This window comes from Zonotrichia leucophrys, chromosome 4A (assembly GCF_028769735.1).
Source record: "Zonotrichia leucophrys gambelii isolate GWCS_2022_RI chromosome 4A, RI_Zleu_2.0, whole genome shotgun sequence".
Classification (NCBI taxonomy): Eukaryota; Metazoa; Chordata; class Aves; order Passeriformes; family Passerellidae; genus Zonotrichia; species Zonotrichia leucophrys.
This window is the reverse complement of record NC_088174.1, coordinates 7,778,420-7,795,919: the sequence shown is the minus strand read 5'-3', so window position 1 is coordinate 7,795,919 and position 17,500 is coordinate 7,778,420. Positions and strand designations below refer to the sequence as shown.

Here is a 17,500-nt window from a genome sequence, read left to right as displayed (position 1 = left end):
TCATCTGGGTAGTAACTGGAGAAGAGAGAATAAGTGGGAAGCTGCAGCTTGGGAAAAAGTAATTGCTCCCCTGGAAAAGCTTGGGAAACTACAGCCACCAAAACTTTCTGGGCTGGTAGTGCAGATAGCCATGGGCATGGGGCTGATTTAAGGCTGTTTGTGCTTTGGTTGAATTGATGAAGTATCTAGACAGGCACATTGCAATGACTTACCTCACTAATCTGCTATCAATTCTAGATTTTCCTTTTTCTAGGCAAAACATGAGATTTTTTTTTTTTTAAAGCAGGCATCCTAACACAGCCTGACAGCTTATGATTATGAAACAACACTGAAATGTGGGGAGAAAACCATTGGTTTTGTCTCTGCTCCCTGTACCAACCTGTCACTCTCCATCTCCCAGAGCTCAGGTCCTACCCTGTCTGCACCAACTCAAGCACTCAGTGGAGCAGGACCTGTGCTGATGTGGCTGAAGGATGTGCTGGCAGTGTTCACCTGCCAAGTTCAGTTTGGGCAAAATAGTAAATAACTCAAAATGGGGCAGGCTGGAGGTGATGGTGCCTATCAAACCTGCCTCTCCTGCTGCCCCTGTCCTGCTCAGCTGTGCTCTTAAGGAAGAAGGCCATGAAGTGGCCAAGACTACAAGGAAAAAGCTATTTCAGTGTATTACACATGTGTTTGGATGTATCAGTCCTGAGTTTCTTGGTTATTACTGTGTGAAATTCCCTCTTGGCTGTGCCACATTTCTCCCGTTGAGAGGCACAGTGGGCATTGGTTATTCAGCCACAGAGAGCCCAGGCAGGTCTGTAAGCTCTCTCCTCCCCACAGCTGTGGCACCAAGGAATGCGGGAGAAGGACAATGTGCCTGGCAGCAGTGCCAGGAGGAGCAAGGTGCGAGCAGGAGCTCCTGATCCCAGCACAAGGGACTGGCTGGGAGAGCCAGGCCTCCCCTTGACAGCAAATCCCCTGGAACAGAATGTGCTGAGCACACATGTGGTCTCTGTCACAATACAGCTTCATTTATTTAAGTAACTTTTCACAGCACTCCGCTCCTTTTCTTCATGTGACCCAGATTTCTGTTAATGATGATAATATGTGTATTTATTAAAGTGTCCTTGCTGTCTCTTTGGCAGAATCACTGTTTCTCCTACTGCTTATATTCAAGACAATAGTGTCTTTCAGATGCACATCAGATAAACATTTAAGCTGATCAGGAAATTATTATGCTTTCCTGAATATCACCAGAGCTCTTCATAAAAGAAAGAAACCACAAAATGCTCCTCATCTGTCATTTAACAAGGAGATGCCTTGTGGAGCAATTTAAAATGTCTTGTTAGCTCAAGTTCCAGTCCTGAGATCTGCAGCTTGCTGTGCAATGGGAATGCACAGTCTTTAGAGAGTCTTTTGGGTGCAGTCTTTTAATAAATGAAGGGAAAATAAGAACAGTACCACAGTGCAGAAGAGAAACAAATCATTATCAAAGTTGATGGGTTTCTCTTCCTCTACACATATTTACACAGAGACCCAGAATACAAATTTTTCCTATCTTTCTCATGTTTATCCACATCTATGGAATGTTTTTATTGTATCTATCTTTGATTTGAATTGTGATCATGACAGTAAAGTTCCTGATTCCAGCTGCTGCTGGGTACCCTCTGCCCTGCTGATGGCACACCTCAGTGCCAGGCAGGCTGTGCTGATGCAAATCAGCAAGAAACAGCAACATTTCAGTGTCCTGCAGACTGTACTGGAGGGAGCTTGGAATCAGTGATTAAATGAGACAACTCCCACAATCTCCTCTCATTCTTGGGTCTGAGCTCACTGCTTGCATCTGGATCTGTCACAAACTCTGCCTCAGCATCTGCATCATCCCAATTTCCTCTCAGTAGCAATGGCCTCCTCTCTGGGGATATCAGAGGGACTGAAGTGTCTGCAAGCACCCAGCACAGAGATTCCTCTCTGAGTCATAACCCACATTCATCAAAAGGCTCTTTGACAAGTTTCAAAGCAGCTCCTACTCAGCTCTTTCACAGGAGCTGCTGGACACAGCCCTGAGGAGAAGCAGCTCACTTCATCAGTGACGTGAGGGGCTCGAGGCTCTTTTACAAATCTCAACATCAATCAGCTGATTCTAAAAATGTGCATTATCAGACAGGCCAATAAAGTCTAACAAAGCCACTCCAGCAAGATCTCCTCTGAATTAATAATTATCTGGCTGTCCCAAACCACACATAATCAATGTAGGGGTGTCACAGGGTCAGTTCCTCCATGCATCGAGGTATGATGTGAGCCACACACCTTCTGTTCTATAGAAATGAAAGTTATTACTCATTTTTATTTGCTCTCTCTTTCTTGCTCTAAATGGCGATGATATTTAGATTTTTTTCCTCACCAATATTTTTTCCCTTACAGCCTTATTTACTAGTCTTCTGTTTTTACTCTGCACAGCTCACAAGGGGAGGGATAATGAAGAGGGTAGGATTTTGCAACATACTTATGCACATATGTCAAATACAGAGAAGTGAGAGAGTGAATAAAACCCACCAGCTTCTTTTGAAGAAAATTAATCCTAAATTAAGCAGCTTAATAAACTGGTTCCAGTCTGCTTCATTCATGAAGCTGAATTCTAGCCCATCATATTGTATTGTCAAAAACTAATCTACAATTAAATAACAAAATTCACTGTTTTTTATTTTGGTTTTAGAAATTCTATCCTTTCTCAAGCTGAAAAGTCAAAAGTTTATTGACACAGCAAAAGATTTAGAAGGATTCTGGAAGCTGTAATTGTAGAATAGAGGAGCTAAACCAATATGGGGAACGTATTGCTACCCACACTGCTCACTTTCAATGACTTACTATCTTGGTTAGGAGATAAACATTCTTCTAGACATTTTCCATGGTTTCTTACTTGCCTAAAATATGGAAAATAGTGAAGCATTTAAGGATGCCTAATAGCTAAGTTCAGAGTACTGCTATTCACTAAGTTGCACGTAATTAGAACTATTCCATTTGGGATCTCAGGCAATAGGTATACAAATTTTTCTATTTTTAAGCTACAGTTTATTTATTTTTCAATGACTAAACCCAAATCTCTTACCTGTGGTCCAAGAATAAAAACTTCCATTCTAAACTATGCCTCGATGTAAATTCTTCACACGGCTCTTCAACGTTGCAGAGCTCCTGCAAAAGAGTGGGTACATTCAGACATTTAATTCTGTGAAATGACAAAAGCAGCCTGCTATCAAAACCTAGCATGCATCTTGCTGATATAATAAACCATAGCAAAATACAGTGCTTTTAAAGCACTTGACTTATTTTCCTCTAAGGAATGTGTAAGACTTGTGTCATAGGTGCATGAACTGATGAAAAATGGCTGGAAAGTTTACCTTGAGCGGAATTTCAGACCTAGGATAAATAGTCAGAGTCTCATCTTGCACTCTGGGCAAAATTCCCCATCTTTTTGCAAATACTGATATTTGAATATGGATGGCAGCTCCAGGCCCAGGCTCTAACTGAGCTGGTAATGCCCTCTTGAGCAAGCAGCACTAGGGTTGTTATCCCTGCCATCAGTGCCATGGGACACTCACAGACCAGCAGCAAGAGGCCATGACACACATTTTCAATGTTCCAAGATGCAGATCCTCACACAAAGGAGTGGTGGATGCTCATCTTTGAAGGCTGCAAATTCCCAAGTGGTGCAGCTGGTCACCTTGTCCTGGAGTTCCCTCCGAGACACCCCACCACAAACCCACCTCTTCTCAAGAGCAGCTCCTGCTTCATCCCTTATCTTACCAAAATACAGACTTATGTCATCTCCCACTCCCACTTGCTGCGTTGTGATTTCAGGGTTTACTCCAGAACCCCAGATCCCTCCCTGGTAACTCCCTGCCAGATATGTCAGTCACCTTTCCCTCCCCATCCCTTGCCCTCTCCCAGCACTGTCTGTCAGTCCTGGCATTCCAGAAGGGCATTGAGGGATTGGCAGATCCAAAGGATGCCCCCTACCCCTGGGGGGCATTGGGCCATCCTGGTGTCCTTTGTCCCTTGAGACCTCCTCTCCTGTCCCTGGTTGGTGGCTCCCTACCCCTTCCCTGTCCCTCTCCCCGGAGTTCAAAGGAACAGCAACCATGGGGTGAGAGAGTTCTGTTGGAGCTGGTGCTGCATTCAGAGGGCTGTGGGCCAGAATAAAGCTCTGGATCCAAACCCTCCATCAGAACTGACTCCTTTCCTTCACCATCACCTTAAAGCTTCTCCACAGAGGGAAACCTGAGGAGCAGCCCCTGTTATGGGGGGAAGCTCCATCCCAGCACCACCAGAGCTCCTGCAGGCCTGGACTTGTCTCCAAGCACCCAGCTGCAGCATCCAGCCAGCGAAAGGTGTCTCTGGGGTGAAACACCACACAGCCAGCCAGCCAAAAGTGTCTGTGAGTGAAACACCACAGTGTCGTTGTTTGGTTCAGCAGCAAGGGCCAGACAAGCTCAGGCACGTCCTGTCCAGCAATATTGGTACTTATTCCAATACCCAGCCACAGCCACGTCCTCTCCTCCTCCACCACCTCCGTGCTGCTGCCCCTGGTGCTGTGGGTGCTCAGGGCTCACCTTGAGGAACTGTGGCGTGACCAGGCGCACGGTGGCCACCAGGCAGATCTGCTCCTCCGGGGCTGACCTGAAAGCCCGTGCAATAGCTGACTCAAAGCCATTACAGGAGGGTGTAGGCACTAGGAGCAACCAGACAGTTTATTTAAGAAGAGGAAGGAGAAGTTTCTCCCCGTGTTAAAACAAGTACAGTGAGTGGAGAAACCCAGCAACCACAAGGTCCATGCTGATCCATGCTGGTGTTATTTAAAGCACGACCCTGTAGGCTCCAAGGTACACAGCTGTAACCCCCACCCAGGGCAGCTTTGTAAGCTCAGAGCAGCTCACAGTGTGCAGCTGCAGTCTCCTTGTCAGTCTTTCTCCAGGCCAACATTTGCAAGATTCGGGATTTTACAGGCACCTCAAAGTATTTAATCTCTGTAAAGTGTCATTTCACTGCCACAAGTGAAACAGAATACATATTTTACTGGCTATTTGAATAAGGAGGCTGCTTTACAATTGGCAGTGGGTCCAACAGAGGCATTTTCAGTCTGGTAACAGCTTTAGGCACAACATGCAGGAGAGTGCACTCTTCTGATCAACAGACTCCCCACCACATTTGTATGAAAAATATATCCAATGTATGCACAGCCCATTCCATCCCTGACAATTACGGGGCAATTTCAGCAGAAACAGAGCCTTTAAGATGCTACAGGTCAAGACAAATTAAAGGAGAGAGTTGGAGAGACAAAGGTAGGCTGGAACAGTAACTTACCATGAGTAAAATATTTAAAATCCACTACAAATTTCACATATTCATACATCAGGGGTTCATTTGGATCTAAGCTGCCTCTTGCTAAATGGCAAAAAAACTCTATTTGTTTTTCTGCTGAAATGAGAGAAAGAGAGGGAGACACAGACAATGCTATTAGAAGTCTGCACTTTAGCTCACTCACATATTTAATTTATCTACCAAGTGCTATCTGAGCACACCCTGCTAGGAAGATTCTGATACTCAGAAGTAAATATATAACTACTAGGAGCAATTATCATCTGTTTCTGCTTAAGGAAATGTATTCTCACCCTTTTTTCCTGTCTTTGCAGTCACCCCAGTGAGCTGAGCAGGAAGCCCTGGCTGCACTGGCCAGCAGGATTTTCCCCTGACTCCATGGATGGATGCAGGATTTCATGCAGGGCAGGTACAGGGTATTGCAGCACTGTGCTCTGGCACTGCTCAGTGGAACCAAAGGGCACTGAACTCACCCTGAGCCCTTCCATTAACACCGGAGGGCACTGGGCCAAGCTCTAATCCAGTTTTCTGCCCCAAGTCTGAACTCTATGGATTAGACCATATGGCCTTCGGCCTGAGGGAAACCACCCCCAGGCAGAGCATCATCAGGCTGCTCAGAGCATCACCAGGCTGCTTAGAGCATCACCAGGCTGCTAAGAGCACCAAGAGGCTGCTCAGAGCACAATCAGGGTGCTCAGAGCATCACCAGGCTGCTAAGAGCATCACCAGGCTGCTCAGAGCACCAAGAAGTTGCTCAGAGCATCAAGAGGCTGCTCAGAGCATCACCAGGCTGCTCAGAGCACCAAGAGGCTGCTCAGAGCACCAAGAGGTTGCTCAGACCATCAAGAGGTTGCTCAGAGCACCAAGAGGCTGCTCAGAGCATCACCAGGCTGCTCAGAGCATCAAGAGGCTGCTCAGAGCATCACCAGGCTGCTCAGAGCACCATCAGGGTGCTCAGAGCATCAAGAAGTTGCTCAGAGCACCAAGAGGCTGCTCAGAGCATCACCAGGCTGCTCAGAGCATCAAGAGGTTGCTCAGAGCATCCTCAGGCTGCTCAGCTCCCACTGGTGCTCGTGGGGCAGCAGGAGGGGAGCCCAGTGCTGCTCGGTGGCTTTGCTAAACCCACTGGGAAAGGGATGGGGGCTCAGCACAGGCTGAAACATTCATCAATGAAACACAGGTGTTGGGAAGATGCTCCTGCCTGCTCTGGCCCTGGGGACATTTTCTGAGGGAAGGGGACATGGGACAGCAGCCTGCAGTACAGATCCTGATGGACTGTTCAGGTAGGAAGTTGCTTAAGTTACATTAGGGCTTCTCTTGTATCCTGAGACATGCAAGCTACCTAAGGAATAAGGGCTCTGCCAAAACTGTTTGGGATTTCTCCAATTTTTTTCCCCCTGAGCCTTCACTCCTTTCTCAGGGTTAGTCCAGCATCCCATCTGGGGAAAAGCATCTACCACCCAAGGGGCAAAGCAGATGGTAAAACAAAGACTGTCTTAATCAAAAAGCAAGTACAGGAAGCACATAGGAACATTAGAGATGTGATCCACTAAAACCCACAAATGCAGCAAGACAGAAGTGGCAGACAAGAGCATTAAACAGCTGGAGAGCTCTGTGCAGACTTCCCTGGGAGCTGTTCACCTCTGGCAAACTCCTCTGACCAACAGACAAGAGCAGAGCTTACCATTGAGAAAATCAGCTGCAACAGGATCTGTCATGAGCACATGTGGAGAAAGCAGCTTGTATACCTCGCTCTGCTCCCCCTCAGGCAGAAAGTTCAATATATTTTGGTCCACCAAATCTGACTGATACAAAAGAATGCTTTGTCATGTTCAGCAGTACAGCCTGACACAACCACATGCCTTTTCACCCTCAGCAGAGCACTGACACTGCTGGTCTGGTGCAGATGTCCAAGACAAGGAAGCCCAGTCAATCTGCAGATGGATCTGGGGCAGAATGTAACCCTTAGACTATTTTACCCCAGGATTACTGTCTATTTGCAAAAGGTTAAATAAGTCCCAGAGGTTTCCCTTCAGTTTAGACTGGTACAGGCTGGAGAAGAAACCCAGGTACCACAGGAATATAACATGATGAGAAGTGAAACATTTTTCTTTGAAAGCAGGACACAGAAGGAGAGCTCCTCCCTACATCCTCCATTTGTCTTCTAGGCTGAACATCTGGCAAAATCAGCTTGACCTGCAAGTGATTCAGTGCTCATCAACCCACACATCCTGATTAAAGGGTTTCTACCAAAATGTCAGCACAGATTTGTTCTTTGCACACATGACATTCAGGTAACTGTGTGCTTGAATTTTCCCTCATTTAGGACATCCTTGGTGCTTCATGCTTGGAACCAGAAAAAGAGAAAAATGTTTTTGAGGGGCCAAGCTGAAATTTCTGCACCTGACAACTAACTAGTTTCTAGAAGTTCTCCCAGAAAACTCTGAGGCCACACATTTGTTACTGAAGACTATGGGCTCAAAGTAGAAAAACCCAATCTCATTCAAAGAGCATAAATTCAGTTCTGAAATAATATTTACATTATCTAAGAGGAGCTCCAGCACTCATTTCACAATCATAAGATTTTCCATTAACCTGGAGGGTCAAACACCTCCCAGACCTTTAGATGGACAGCCAAGTGATGAGCTGTGAGCACAGAGATTTTGCATAGTTGGGCTTTTTTTAAGCTAATTCACAGACCCTGGGAGAGAATCTGTTATTCACAGGAACTTGAGAAACTCCACAGGAGTTTGTTGGTTGACCTCCCACCCACAGTCAATTCCCTCTTTGGCTGGACAAAACCTGCACTGACTGATTTGCACTGAGGAGGGGGATGGGCCTCAGGGTATTGCATGGTCAGAACTTACCGGTAAGTGTCCCAGCAGAGATGAAACACTGTCAGACACATAAATAATAATCCCATCAGTGGTAAGAGCAATGAGAAAGCCATCCAGTGCCTAATGATAATAGACAGAAAAAAAAACAAGAAAAAAAAAACAAAACAGAATTATACAATTGAAAAACTTAAAGTATTTTAGATTTGTTGATTCTTTAGTGATGCTTCTAGCAGCTTAAACCTAGCAGAAATTAATCAAAGAAATGACAGTTCAATGTGGAAAAATAAAAATTACACATGCCATCTAATTCAACATTCTTTTTATATTCTTATTTTCTCATTCTCATTATTATTAAATTGACTTGTATTTTTCACCCAGTGAGTATTTATTTAACATGAAGTGAGACAGTGATGCTTAGAATTTCAACACCCACACAATCCTGCTGACTTCAGTCACTTCATTATGTGTTCTGAATTACACAATAGTTAACAAACTCAGTGCGTAAGGAGATGTCAGATATCATCATGGTAAATCCAGCTTTGTGGATGGATAAGCAGAGACAGAAAAACTATACAATTATGTATTTTTAGCAGTTTATGGACAATATGAAAAGCCTTATTTAGTTTGCTTAAAGCACTGATTTGTAAGGTTAGTGACAAAACAATTTTTAGGCTTGTTCTGTTTCCCCTTTCTCATTCACAGTGGTTTCTGTCCCAAAGTTAAACCTCTCTGTCCCTTTTAAGTCACTGCCTGCACTCTTCCCCTTGGATGTTGTGTTCTCCCTATTCTTCACAGTATCTCCTTGTACCATTTATGCAGTGTCTGTCCTTATTCTTCCCTAACATCAAGATCTGGGAGGTTTAATAGCTGGTCAGCACTGTGCAGAAAGCCAGCTCTTCTAAAGACACTGTTAGGCTGCTCTGCAGCTCAGCTACAGGGACCAAGGATGCAGCATTCCCCATCCCCTCACCTCACTGCCACACTCTGCCTTTGCTCAAATTGGGTCCTCTCTGGGAAAATGCCACTGATTTTAAGCAAACTGTTCACTGGTCTGCCAGAGTCCAGCCAGCCAGCAGTTATTAGAGGGGTGGCTCTCCCCCATCACTTCCAGCCTAAGGGGGGAATTTGTTTGGATTCAGCTGGAACAAGCCGGCTTGTTTGGCAAGAGAGATTCCCAGAAAGAATGAACAGACTTTTCCAGAGAGGTGAGTCATGACATCCTGATGAAAAGGAGTAGCTGAGACACAGCAGCACCTCCCAGCTCAGCCCAGCATCCACCCTGCTTTTGGTGGGGCAAAGAGCAGCGCTGCCCACGCAGGGCAGGAGGTGTCCCTGCCACAGGAGCCTGCAGCACAGAGCCAGGGCAGAAATGTGGGTTTGGGGGATGTTTCTAGATCAGCACAGCATTTCAGAGGTGGGAGTGTAAGAGCTGTTTTCCTGAATGCACTTGAAGGCAATTCGAGCAGAAGAGGCAGCACTCCCAGAGAGAGGACAGCAGCTGCAGAGGCAGCACAGGCAGTGCTGCTGCCTAATGGCATGTGGGAGGAACAGAGCTGCTCTGCTTCTTTCAGGCCCTTTCAAGTTTTTCCTAAAACTGCCAGCTCTAGTGGCTCTTCTGAGAAAAGGAAATTCTCTTTTCCCTCTCTCACCAGGCCAAATCAGCCTTGATTCCCAAACGAAAAGCCATTTATCTCCAAGGGGAAGCAATCTTATTTTTAATTCTGTGTCTGCAAAGCATTTAGTACAACATTGGCCTCTGTCAGGTTTGCATTGTGTGTGCCAGCAGAGTAGAAATCATTAACATTGGGACCCCCAGGTGAAAAAGAACTGTATATCCCTGATCTACTCCACTGAACTGATTATTTCTCACTAATCTATTTAATTTCTTCTTACCTCTAACATCAACTGGGTGAACTCCTCGTTGCTAAGAAATGAAGGCTTCCAGTCTTGTCTAATCTGACAGGCTTCTGTCTGTGCTGTGATTTCTTAAAGAGAAAATATCAAAAAAGCAACATGACTCATGCTACTTGGATTTTTTTTTTCGTTTTCAAGTAAGATTTCTTTAAAGAAGCTGTTAGAGGAATAATCCTTATATCATTCTTCACACAAAGCCTTCTTGCATGCAACAGTCATTTTTCATGCAATCATAATACAAATGCATTAGAAATCAAGAAAGGGAAATGGAGACATTTTAGGTGGCCTGAAGATAACCTTAAAAATTAAGATCAATGGGCTATTTTTAGAGTAGTAGAGCATTCCTATGAGCAAAGGGTATCTGCAATTCTGGAGCTGTGCCCTTCAACTCTGGAGCTGTTTCACAAGCTGCTGTTGTGAGTGCCCAGGCAGCAGGACAGGTTTATCATCTCCTAATCCAAGAGACCTGGGAAGATGGCATAGAATATTCTTTCCCCTGACTTTGTCATGGGTGCTGTTCCTCAGCTTTTCTGTTTGAGAGAGCACAAAGCAGGCCAGGGGATGTGGAGGCCAGTGAGGGTAATGATGTAGCCACAGTAAAAGGCACACAGCACTGCATCTTTTCAAATCTGCGTTTAACTGGTCAGCAATGTATTCAGCCCTAGCCACCTCCTGAGGCCAACTGTCCCTTATTCTGCCCCTCACTCAGGCTCCTGTCCTCTCTGGGTGGCACCTGAGATGCTTGGGATCTGCATTTTCTGGCAGCTGCAGGGCAGCACCCCCAGTACCTTTCTGTTTCTGTAGGAAGTCGATGGTCCTCTGCAGGATTGTGGACTTGTCCATCTTGAGAGGGTGGCCATGGCCCTGCAGCATGGTGCAAAGCTCCTTAATGAGGACATTGAACTGGTCTCTCCTCTTCTTCTCAGATTTGTTGCGTGATGCCCTGGGGACAAAAGCACAAATGCGACTCAGCAGAATGAAGGAGCTACAGCACAAACCAGGGTGAGGTATCTATCTTGCCCCACAAAAACACTTCAAATAAAGAATCTAAACTCTGCTGGGAATGTTTATTTGTTTAAAATTGGGCTTGCACACAAAGATTTTGCTGGTAGCAAGACTGAACTCACCAGCAGCAAGGAACATCTGGAGGTAACACATATTTGGGCTCATTTGGGAAAGATCATATCCTGATACACATTTCATACATTTCATTTCCCACTGTTTCAAAAGCAGTGATAGTGAAGGTGTTATGGGACAAATTCCTCCAGTAAGAGAAAAGTGTGTTCATGCACATTCATGTTTTGCTCACTTAATTTTTATGAACTTTTGTTTTGCAGTTAGTACACAAACATATAAACGTCAAAATGTGAAGGATTTCTCTGATTTGCACTTACAAAAGGAGCTTATCAAGGACAGCACTGTGCAAGGCAACTGAACTGCAGAATAAAATCTTGTATGTGGTCTTGAAAATCTACTGCTGTGATGTATGAAACTGGGAATGTTACAGGTCTGGCTGCAGAACTACAACTAGTTTCAGTTCACAAATCAAGAATATTTATTAGGCTTTCCCCCTCCATTAAAAACAGTAGAGGAGAAAGCAAACCCATTCAGTTCCTTCCAAAGTTTTCTTTCCAGTGCTCATATCTGAGATAACATTTTCATACAACCTCTTCCAGTAGTGATTAATTTGCTTTACAAGTGTATTCACGATGATGCATACTTGCTGTGATCCAGACTGAGGGTGGTATGCAGAAAGCATTTCCATTCATACTCAGGTTGGCATTTGGATGTTCTCAGATCCAGCATTCACAGCCATCTCTGTTTTGGCACTAGTGTGCAATGACTGAACAGAACTGAGCCAAGAGCTTCTCTGACAGAGATTAACTCAGGCCTGGGCTAAAGCAGAACTGCAAAGGGAGCTCTACCCCAGGTGGGCAGCACTGCTTGGTGCCAATAAAATCACAGGTCAGGAATCCTGCTTCAAGATAATAAATAGCCATGGGATAGCATGAGATCCTGAGGGCACAGCAGTGGAATTTAAGGCCCACTCAGGCAGATAACCCATTGTAGGGGTGGCCAAACTCTGTAAGAAGCCTGAACTTAAATTGTGCTGCTTGTGGTCAGCTATACACAGCCTGTAAACTGTGTGGGAGCTTTGCCTCTGACATCAGTGGGGTCAAGTTCATTGTCAAGCACTGGACAACACAGCATTTACAGTTCTCCCCCAGGAGTGCATGCTGTCATACCTCTTTGCCCTGTCCTTCTCATCTTCATCCATCAGTTCGTTTACACAACACAGGGCTCTGCAAGGGAAAGACAGAAGCAGTTACTGAGACACACTCCCTATCTTGCTCAGAATGTCAAAACATGGAGTGTAGTGGTTTGTACTTAAAGATGTACTTCCTGGATGTTTCAGTCTTCCCTTTCCGAAATTCTACTCTTAGTTTGTCTTTCCTTGCGTGTTCAGTCAGCTACTGAGGCATGAGAAGTGGGACTGCTGTTACAAACATCCACCTACAAGGACTTTAAAGGGAAAGATTAAAAGCTAGCAGCCCCTCAGCCTGCCTTTGTCCTGCCCTCTGAGGACAGGGAATCCTGCTGAAGCACCCATTTCTGCACAGGAATCAGCATCTTCCTGCCAAATGCAAGAGCCAAAAAGAGAGAAATCTGCCCTGGTGTCTGCAGCAGGAGCATCACAGCTGGTCCTGTTCTGGGAAATCACAGAGGTTACTGCTTGATTTCAGTCACTGCCTGCCCTGCTTGAAACATATCTGAGACTTCCAGTGGAAAGACAGAGGAGAGAGGAACTGTGCTAATCCCCTAAAGGACTGGCATTAGGCAACAGAGGCACCATGTTATCAGGATATCTAAGAGATGATGTGATAGACAGGTCCATCCAGAGCATCCTGCAGCCAGTGACTGCTGCTTGCCCTGCTGGACTGCTCCCACATCATCTGAGCTATGTCCTGGGACTCATACCCAAGGCTTCAATTTAAATATCCTCACCAGGCACTAACCAGGGAAGGAGAAAAGTGACAACAACTCCCAGTAAGGACACAGTACTCTAAAGCTCCATTAAATGATGGAAAATTCAAGTCAAAGGTAACTTCTTCACTGGTGACTTTCTGTGACTCAGATGGGCTGAGGGACAGGAGCCAGGGAGGTGCAGGTGAGGCAGCTGCTGTCACTCCACACCACGTTGCCCAGTTCAGCTCTGCTGGATTGCCCTTCAGACACCTCCAAAGAGGAAATCACACCCATCCCCACACTCAGAACCAATCTGCCCACCATCTCCACTGAGCACTTGCCCTGCAAAACACCCCATGCTGCCCAGAACTCTAGGGGCATTTTTCAATAGGTACACCCAAAAGACTTTCTCTGTTTAGAGACTACTCCAAACTCAAACATGTTGGTAGCTATAAAAGTAACACAAACCAGAACCACCCACAACTGACAGGAAGTCAAGGATGCTGCTCACAGCAACAGCCACAAAATTTTATCCTTCCTTCCCTGCTCCAGGGCAAGGATCTCCCTCCCAGCAGATGACCTGGGCAGGAGATACTGTATGAATTCTTTTGTTATGAATGCACTCCAAAGAGAGGGAGTGGTTCTCATTGTCTGAGTCACCAAAAGCTACAAGCCAAATTAGAAATTACCTGTTCTATTCCTCAGATTCATCAGTCCAGACTGACAGAGTGGGATTAGCACTTCTTATCACCATGTAAATAGAGACGGAGAAAAATTAATCCTGCAAGGAAAAGCAAGTCCAGTTAAAACACAGTTGCAGGTAAGACAGTCTGGATAGCTGCAATCACTTCAAGCTGAGAAAAATCTGCCACCACAAATTAGAACCATGTTCAAGTATGACTAATGAAAGCTCAGCAGAGCAATGGGAGTTGGACCAAGTTCAACCAAGCTCCTGGCTCTGTGGGCACCACCTACTGCCACAGAAGCAGCCTGGGAAGGCCAATGTGAGCTCTCGTGCCCAAAAAGCTGTGTGAGCCAGCAGGTGGGAGAATGGCCCCACTGGCCAGGAGCTACCAAGGAGCAGGTGGACCTCTTCCAAATATGACAGTTTACCTGGTGTGCTGTGAAAACCAGAAGTATGACCTGTACCTCATCTATCAAATCCTGCAACCAAAACCTCCTTCAAGACAAACATCATCAGCAAAGTCAGCCCAAGTCACAAGCACCCAGCTGTGAATGGACTCAAGGCTTCCTAATACTTGCTACTGATGGGACACACAAAATCTAGGGAAAATAACATGGAACTCCTGACACCCCAGTGATGCTGTAACTGGAAACAACACCTGCACAGCAAACTTAAACTCAGTGGATCTGCTCTGTCTCTGCTCTCACAGCAGTGCTACCCCACTCATGCTTTATTCCAGTTCAAAAGGAGTGTGTGATTTTATTTGTTACCCTATTGAGCTGAGGCTCTTATCCCCACTGCTCATCCCCTCAGTGCTGTTCTGTCAAAATCGCTCAGTTGTTTCTTCTATAGAAGAATGCCCCCTACAGAAGATTTGGTGACTGGGGATAAGTTCAGAGATGCACAGGTATAAAGAAAAGGCTTTTTAAAGCAATGGCTTAAATTATGAAAAAATTCTTGTGGATATACAGAAAGTTCTATAAAATTTATCAGGGAAAAATTGTTCTTTGTGTCAGACTTGACCATGCAAAAATTCAGCTAAAGAAAAGGATTTTTCCCAAGCTTGGAGTGCAAAGAATTATTTTATAGAAACTTTGCCCACAGGTTGTCTACAACTGAAAGCTCCCAGGAAGCCTGATGGGTTTCCTGCCTCATTAGAATTGTTGGCCTCCCTCCCACCCAGCCAGAACAGAAGAAGTCTGTTGAGGAGTCAGACTTCTCTGACTTCTGGGACTGAACAACTGTTGAGAAGCTGAGGGAAGTCCTGGTCACCAAGAGTGCCAACAGCCCAGCTGATGCTCACTGAGCCCAAACTGGGAAATGAAGCCCAAACTGGGCTCCCCAGTGCCCAGGAGGAGTTGTCACTGCTGCAGGGCAGCAGATCTGGGCTGCCAGAGGAGTGAGGCTCTCTAATGAATGTGAGCAATGCCCTCAGCCAGCAGCAGACCTGGAGGAGCTCACAGAATAAACGCCCATAAAAGAATTCACAGGCCCAACCACCCAGAGCAGCTTTCTGCATGATGCAGCAGGACAGTGAGCAAGAAAAAGTCTTAGCAGAAGACACCTAAGGACAAAATAATCTTAACTGGATTAAGCACTTCAGGACTGCATTTAGCTAAGTGCTTTTTGTCTTGTTATAAGACAGAGCTAAATATAGTAACCAGAATACTTAAGAATAGTTTCATAAGGGTTGTATACATTGCTCAGCCAGCTAAGACACTTAGCACCACTGACAGCAGTATGTCTGCAGGTTAAGAGTATTTTAAATAGATCCAGATAGAATCTCTTTGACCTTAACTGCATTAACCAGAGGGATCAAAATTTATTTATTGCCTCCTGAAAATCCCCTTCTGAAACACTTTGAGAGAGGGATTCCTGAACTCTGTGGGCAGGTAAAGAGGAAACTTGTCAGTGCTGCTGGCATCGTTTCTCACCCCACCTACAACAGGTGAGGATCAGCTTTCTCACAAAGCAATGCACATCCATCACTGCTTAATGCCCTCTGTAAAGGGAAATTATTTTTTCCTTCCTTTGTACAGGGAGTCTCAAAAACCACTCATAGCATTTTAAGAGTACATTAAACTTCAGACTTTTCAAGCATCACAGTATTTGAAGTTGTTTCCAGGGTTACAGAAAGGGTAATGTAGCCAAATGACAGCCTCAACAAGACAAATGGACTTTGCAGTCAACAACTAATAGTTAAAGTATTATTCCAAGCTATCTGCTATATTCTGGCACATTTTTTACTGAAGGGAGAACAGCAGAAGGAATTTTCTGTTTCACAGAACTATCTGACTCCAGGAGCTATCTAAAACTGCAAACCTGTGAGTAAAGAAAATGTTTATTTATTGACTTGCTGCAAACCATCAAAATATTAACATTACCTTAGGATAATTCTTAATGGAACAGTCAGACTTGTGTCCTGAAACCAGCAATTCCTATGAATGTTTCATTATAGGTTAAATTTTAGTTATTTGGTTATGTCACTCATGGCAGGGCAAAGATATTTCTGTGAGAGATGCTGCCCATTTCTTTGTGATCAGCAATGAATAAAGCTTTCATCCATCACCTAAAAGTGTCCCTGAACCAGGATGATTTGATTGCTTTTCCCAGCTACAACAACTGGTCTAATGAAAAACATTCTCTATGCATAGAAGCTTTGTTCTGCTTGTATTTGAGTTTTCATAGAATTTTGCATTAAAGTAACATACAGCAGTTAGGGAGTCTTCAAACCTATACCATAGGAAACACTTTAATTATGCTGTGCTAATAATTTTCACAGACTTTGCATGCAATGAATTCACCAGAGAGCCCCCAATTACAAGATGCAGCACTTTGTGGCATGATGCAGTCACAAATAAGAGAGATAACACATTCTCCAGCAATATGATTTACATGTCAGTATGCCAATGTTCCATTATTCTTGAGGCAACAGGAGGGCACAACTCCCTGGCAGCAAAACAGCTGATTTCATCTTTAAAAGGCAGAATTTAACCTCTTCAGTAAAGTGCTGGTTCATAGTTGATGTTTATGTAGATAAACAGTGTGGCTGAGTCCCTGTGGTTGTTTAGCACAGGAAGGATCAGCAGCTCTGCCGAAGCCCTGGCCCTGCTGTGCCACCCACCCCATGCTCCATGCTCTGTCACACAGGGACAGATGTTTGCCCCAGTGTCACAGTGACTGGGTGACAGCAGCTCAGCTCAGCTGGGCCATCCCCATCTGCCAGAGCGCCCCACGGGCACGGCCTCACCTCTGCTGTGCCCCAGCCCAGCAGGGAGGCATCACACAGAAACACAGACACCAAACCAGGTGTGCCAAAGGAGTTGCATATCTGTGTTATTTGACCTGCTTGCTTAAGATTTTCTGCCTCCACTTCACCCTCTCCTTTCCTTGCCATGCCTTGCCTCCTGCTGTTCTTCACTCTTTTCTGCCCTTCCCTCACTTATCCCCTGTACTTAACACCCATAGGACCACAATTCAGAGAATTGGATCTCCTTTGAATATGGTTTCTCTCCATCTTGCTGTTTCTTATACCACCTGCCTTCATCTTTCCATTAATTTTCTCCTCCACATTCCTCACTTTCTTCTTCTCAAAAGAGAGAAAATGCACAATGATGTCAGTTTTGACAATCACCCAGCCATTCCACTGTGGGAACTTGGCTTCCCAGGTCTGAGCCCCCCATACCTGACAGGTTCTCTTTAGGGACACACTGCCTGAGGAATCAGGCTGGGGATC

At 45.1% G+C, this 17,500-nt stretch overlaps 1 protein-coding gene across 7 annotated transcripts in view; it reads right to left on the bottom strand.

Annotated features, from left to right (window-relative positions):
• Positions 1–17,500, bottom strand: part of PASD1 (PAS domain containing repressor 1) — a 55,688-nt gene that overhangs the window by 15,811 nt on the left and 22,377 nt on the right. For 4 of the 7 annotated variants that reach the window (XM_064713284.1, XM_064713286.1, XM_064713287.1 and 1 more), the window contains exons 2-10: positions 13,769–13,860; positions 12,359–12,415; positions 10,901–11,055; positions 10,092–10,183; positions 8,229–8,318; positions 7,046–7,166; positions 5,347–5,460; positions 4,596–4,714; positions 3,095–3,177 (exon numbers count right to left, since the gene is read on the bottom strand). In XM_064713284.1, coding sequence (XP_064569354.1) covers positions 3,095–3,177; positions 4,596–4,714; positions 5,347–5,460; positions 7,046–7,166; positions 8,229–8,318; positions 10,092–10,183; positions 10,901–11,055; positions 12,359–12,390 — 806 coding nt within the window. In that variant the 5' untranslated portion in view covers positions 12,391–12,415; positions 13,769–13,860. Of the gene's footprint in view, positions 1–3,094; positions 3,178–4,595; positions 4,715–5,346; positions 5,461–7,045; positions 7,167–8,228; positions 8,319–10,091; positions 10,184–10,900; positions 11,056–12,358; positions 12,416–13,768; positions 13,861–17,500 lie in introns of those variants that run through there. The other 3 variants (XM_064713285.1, XM_064713289.1, XM_064713288.1) reach the window with 3 other exon arrangements.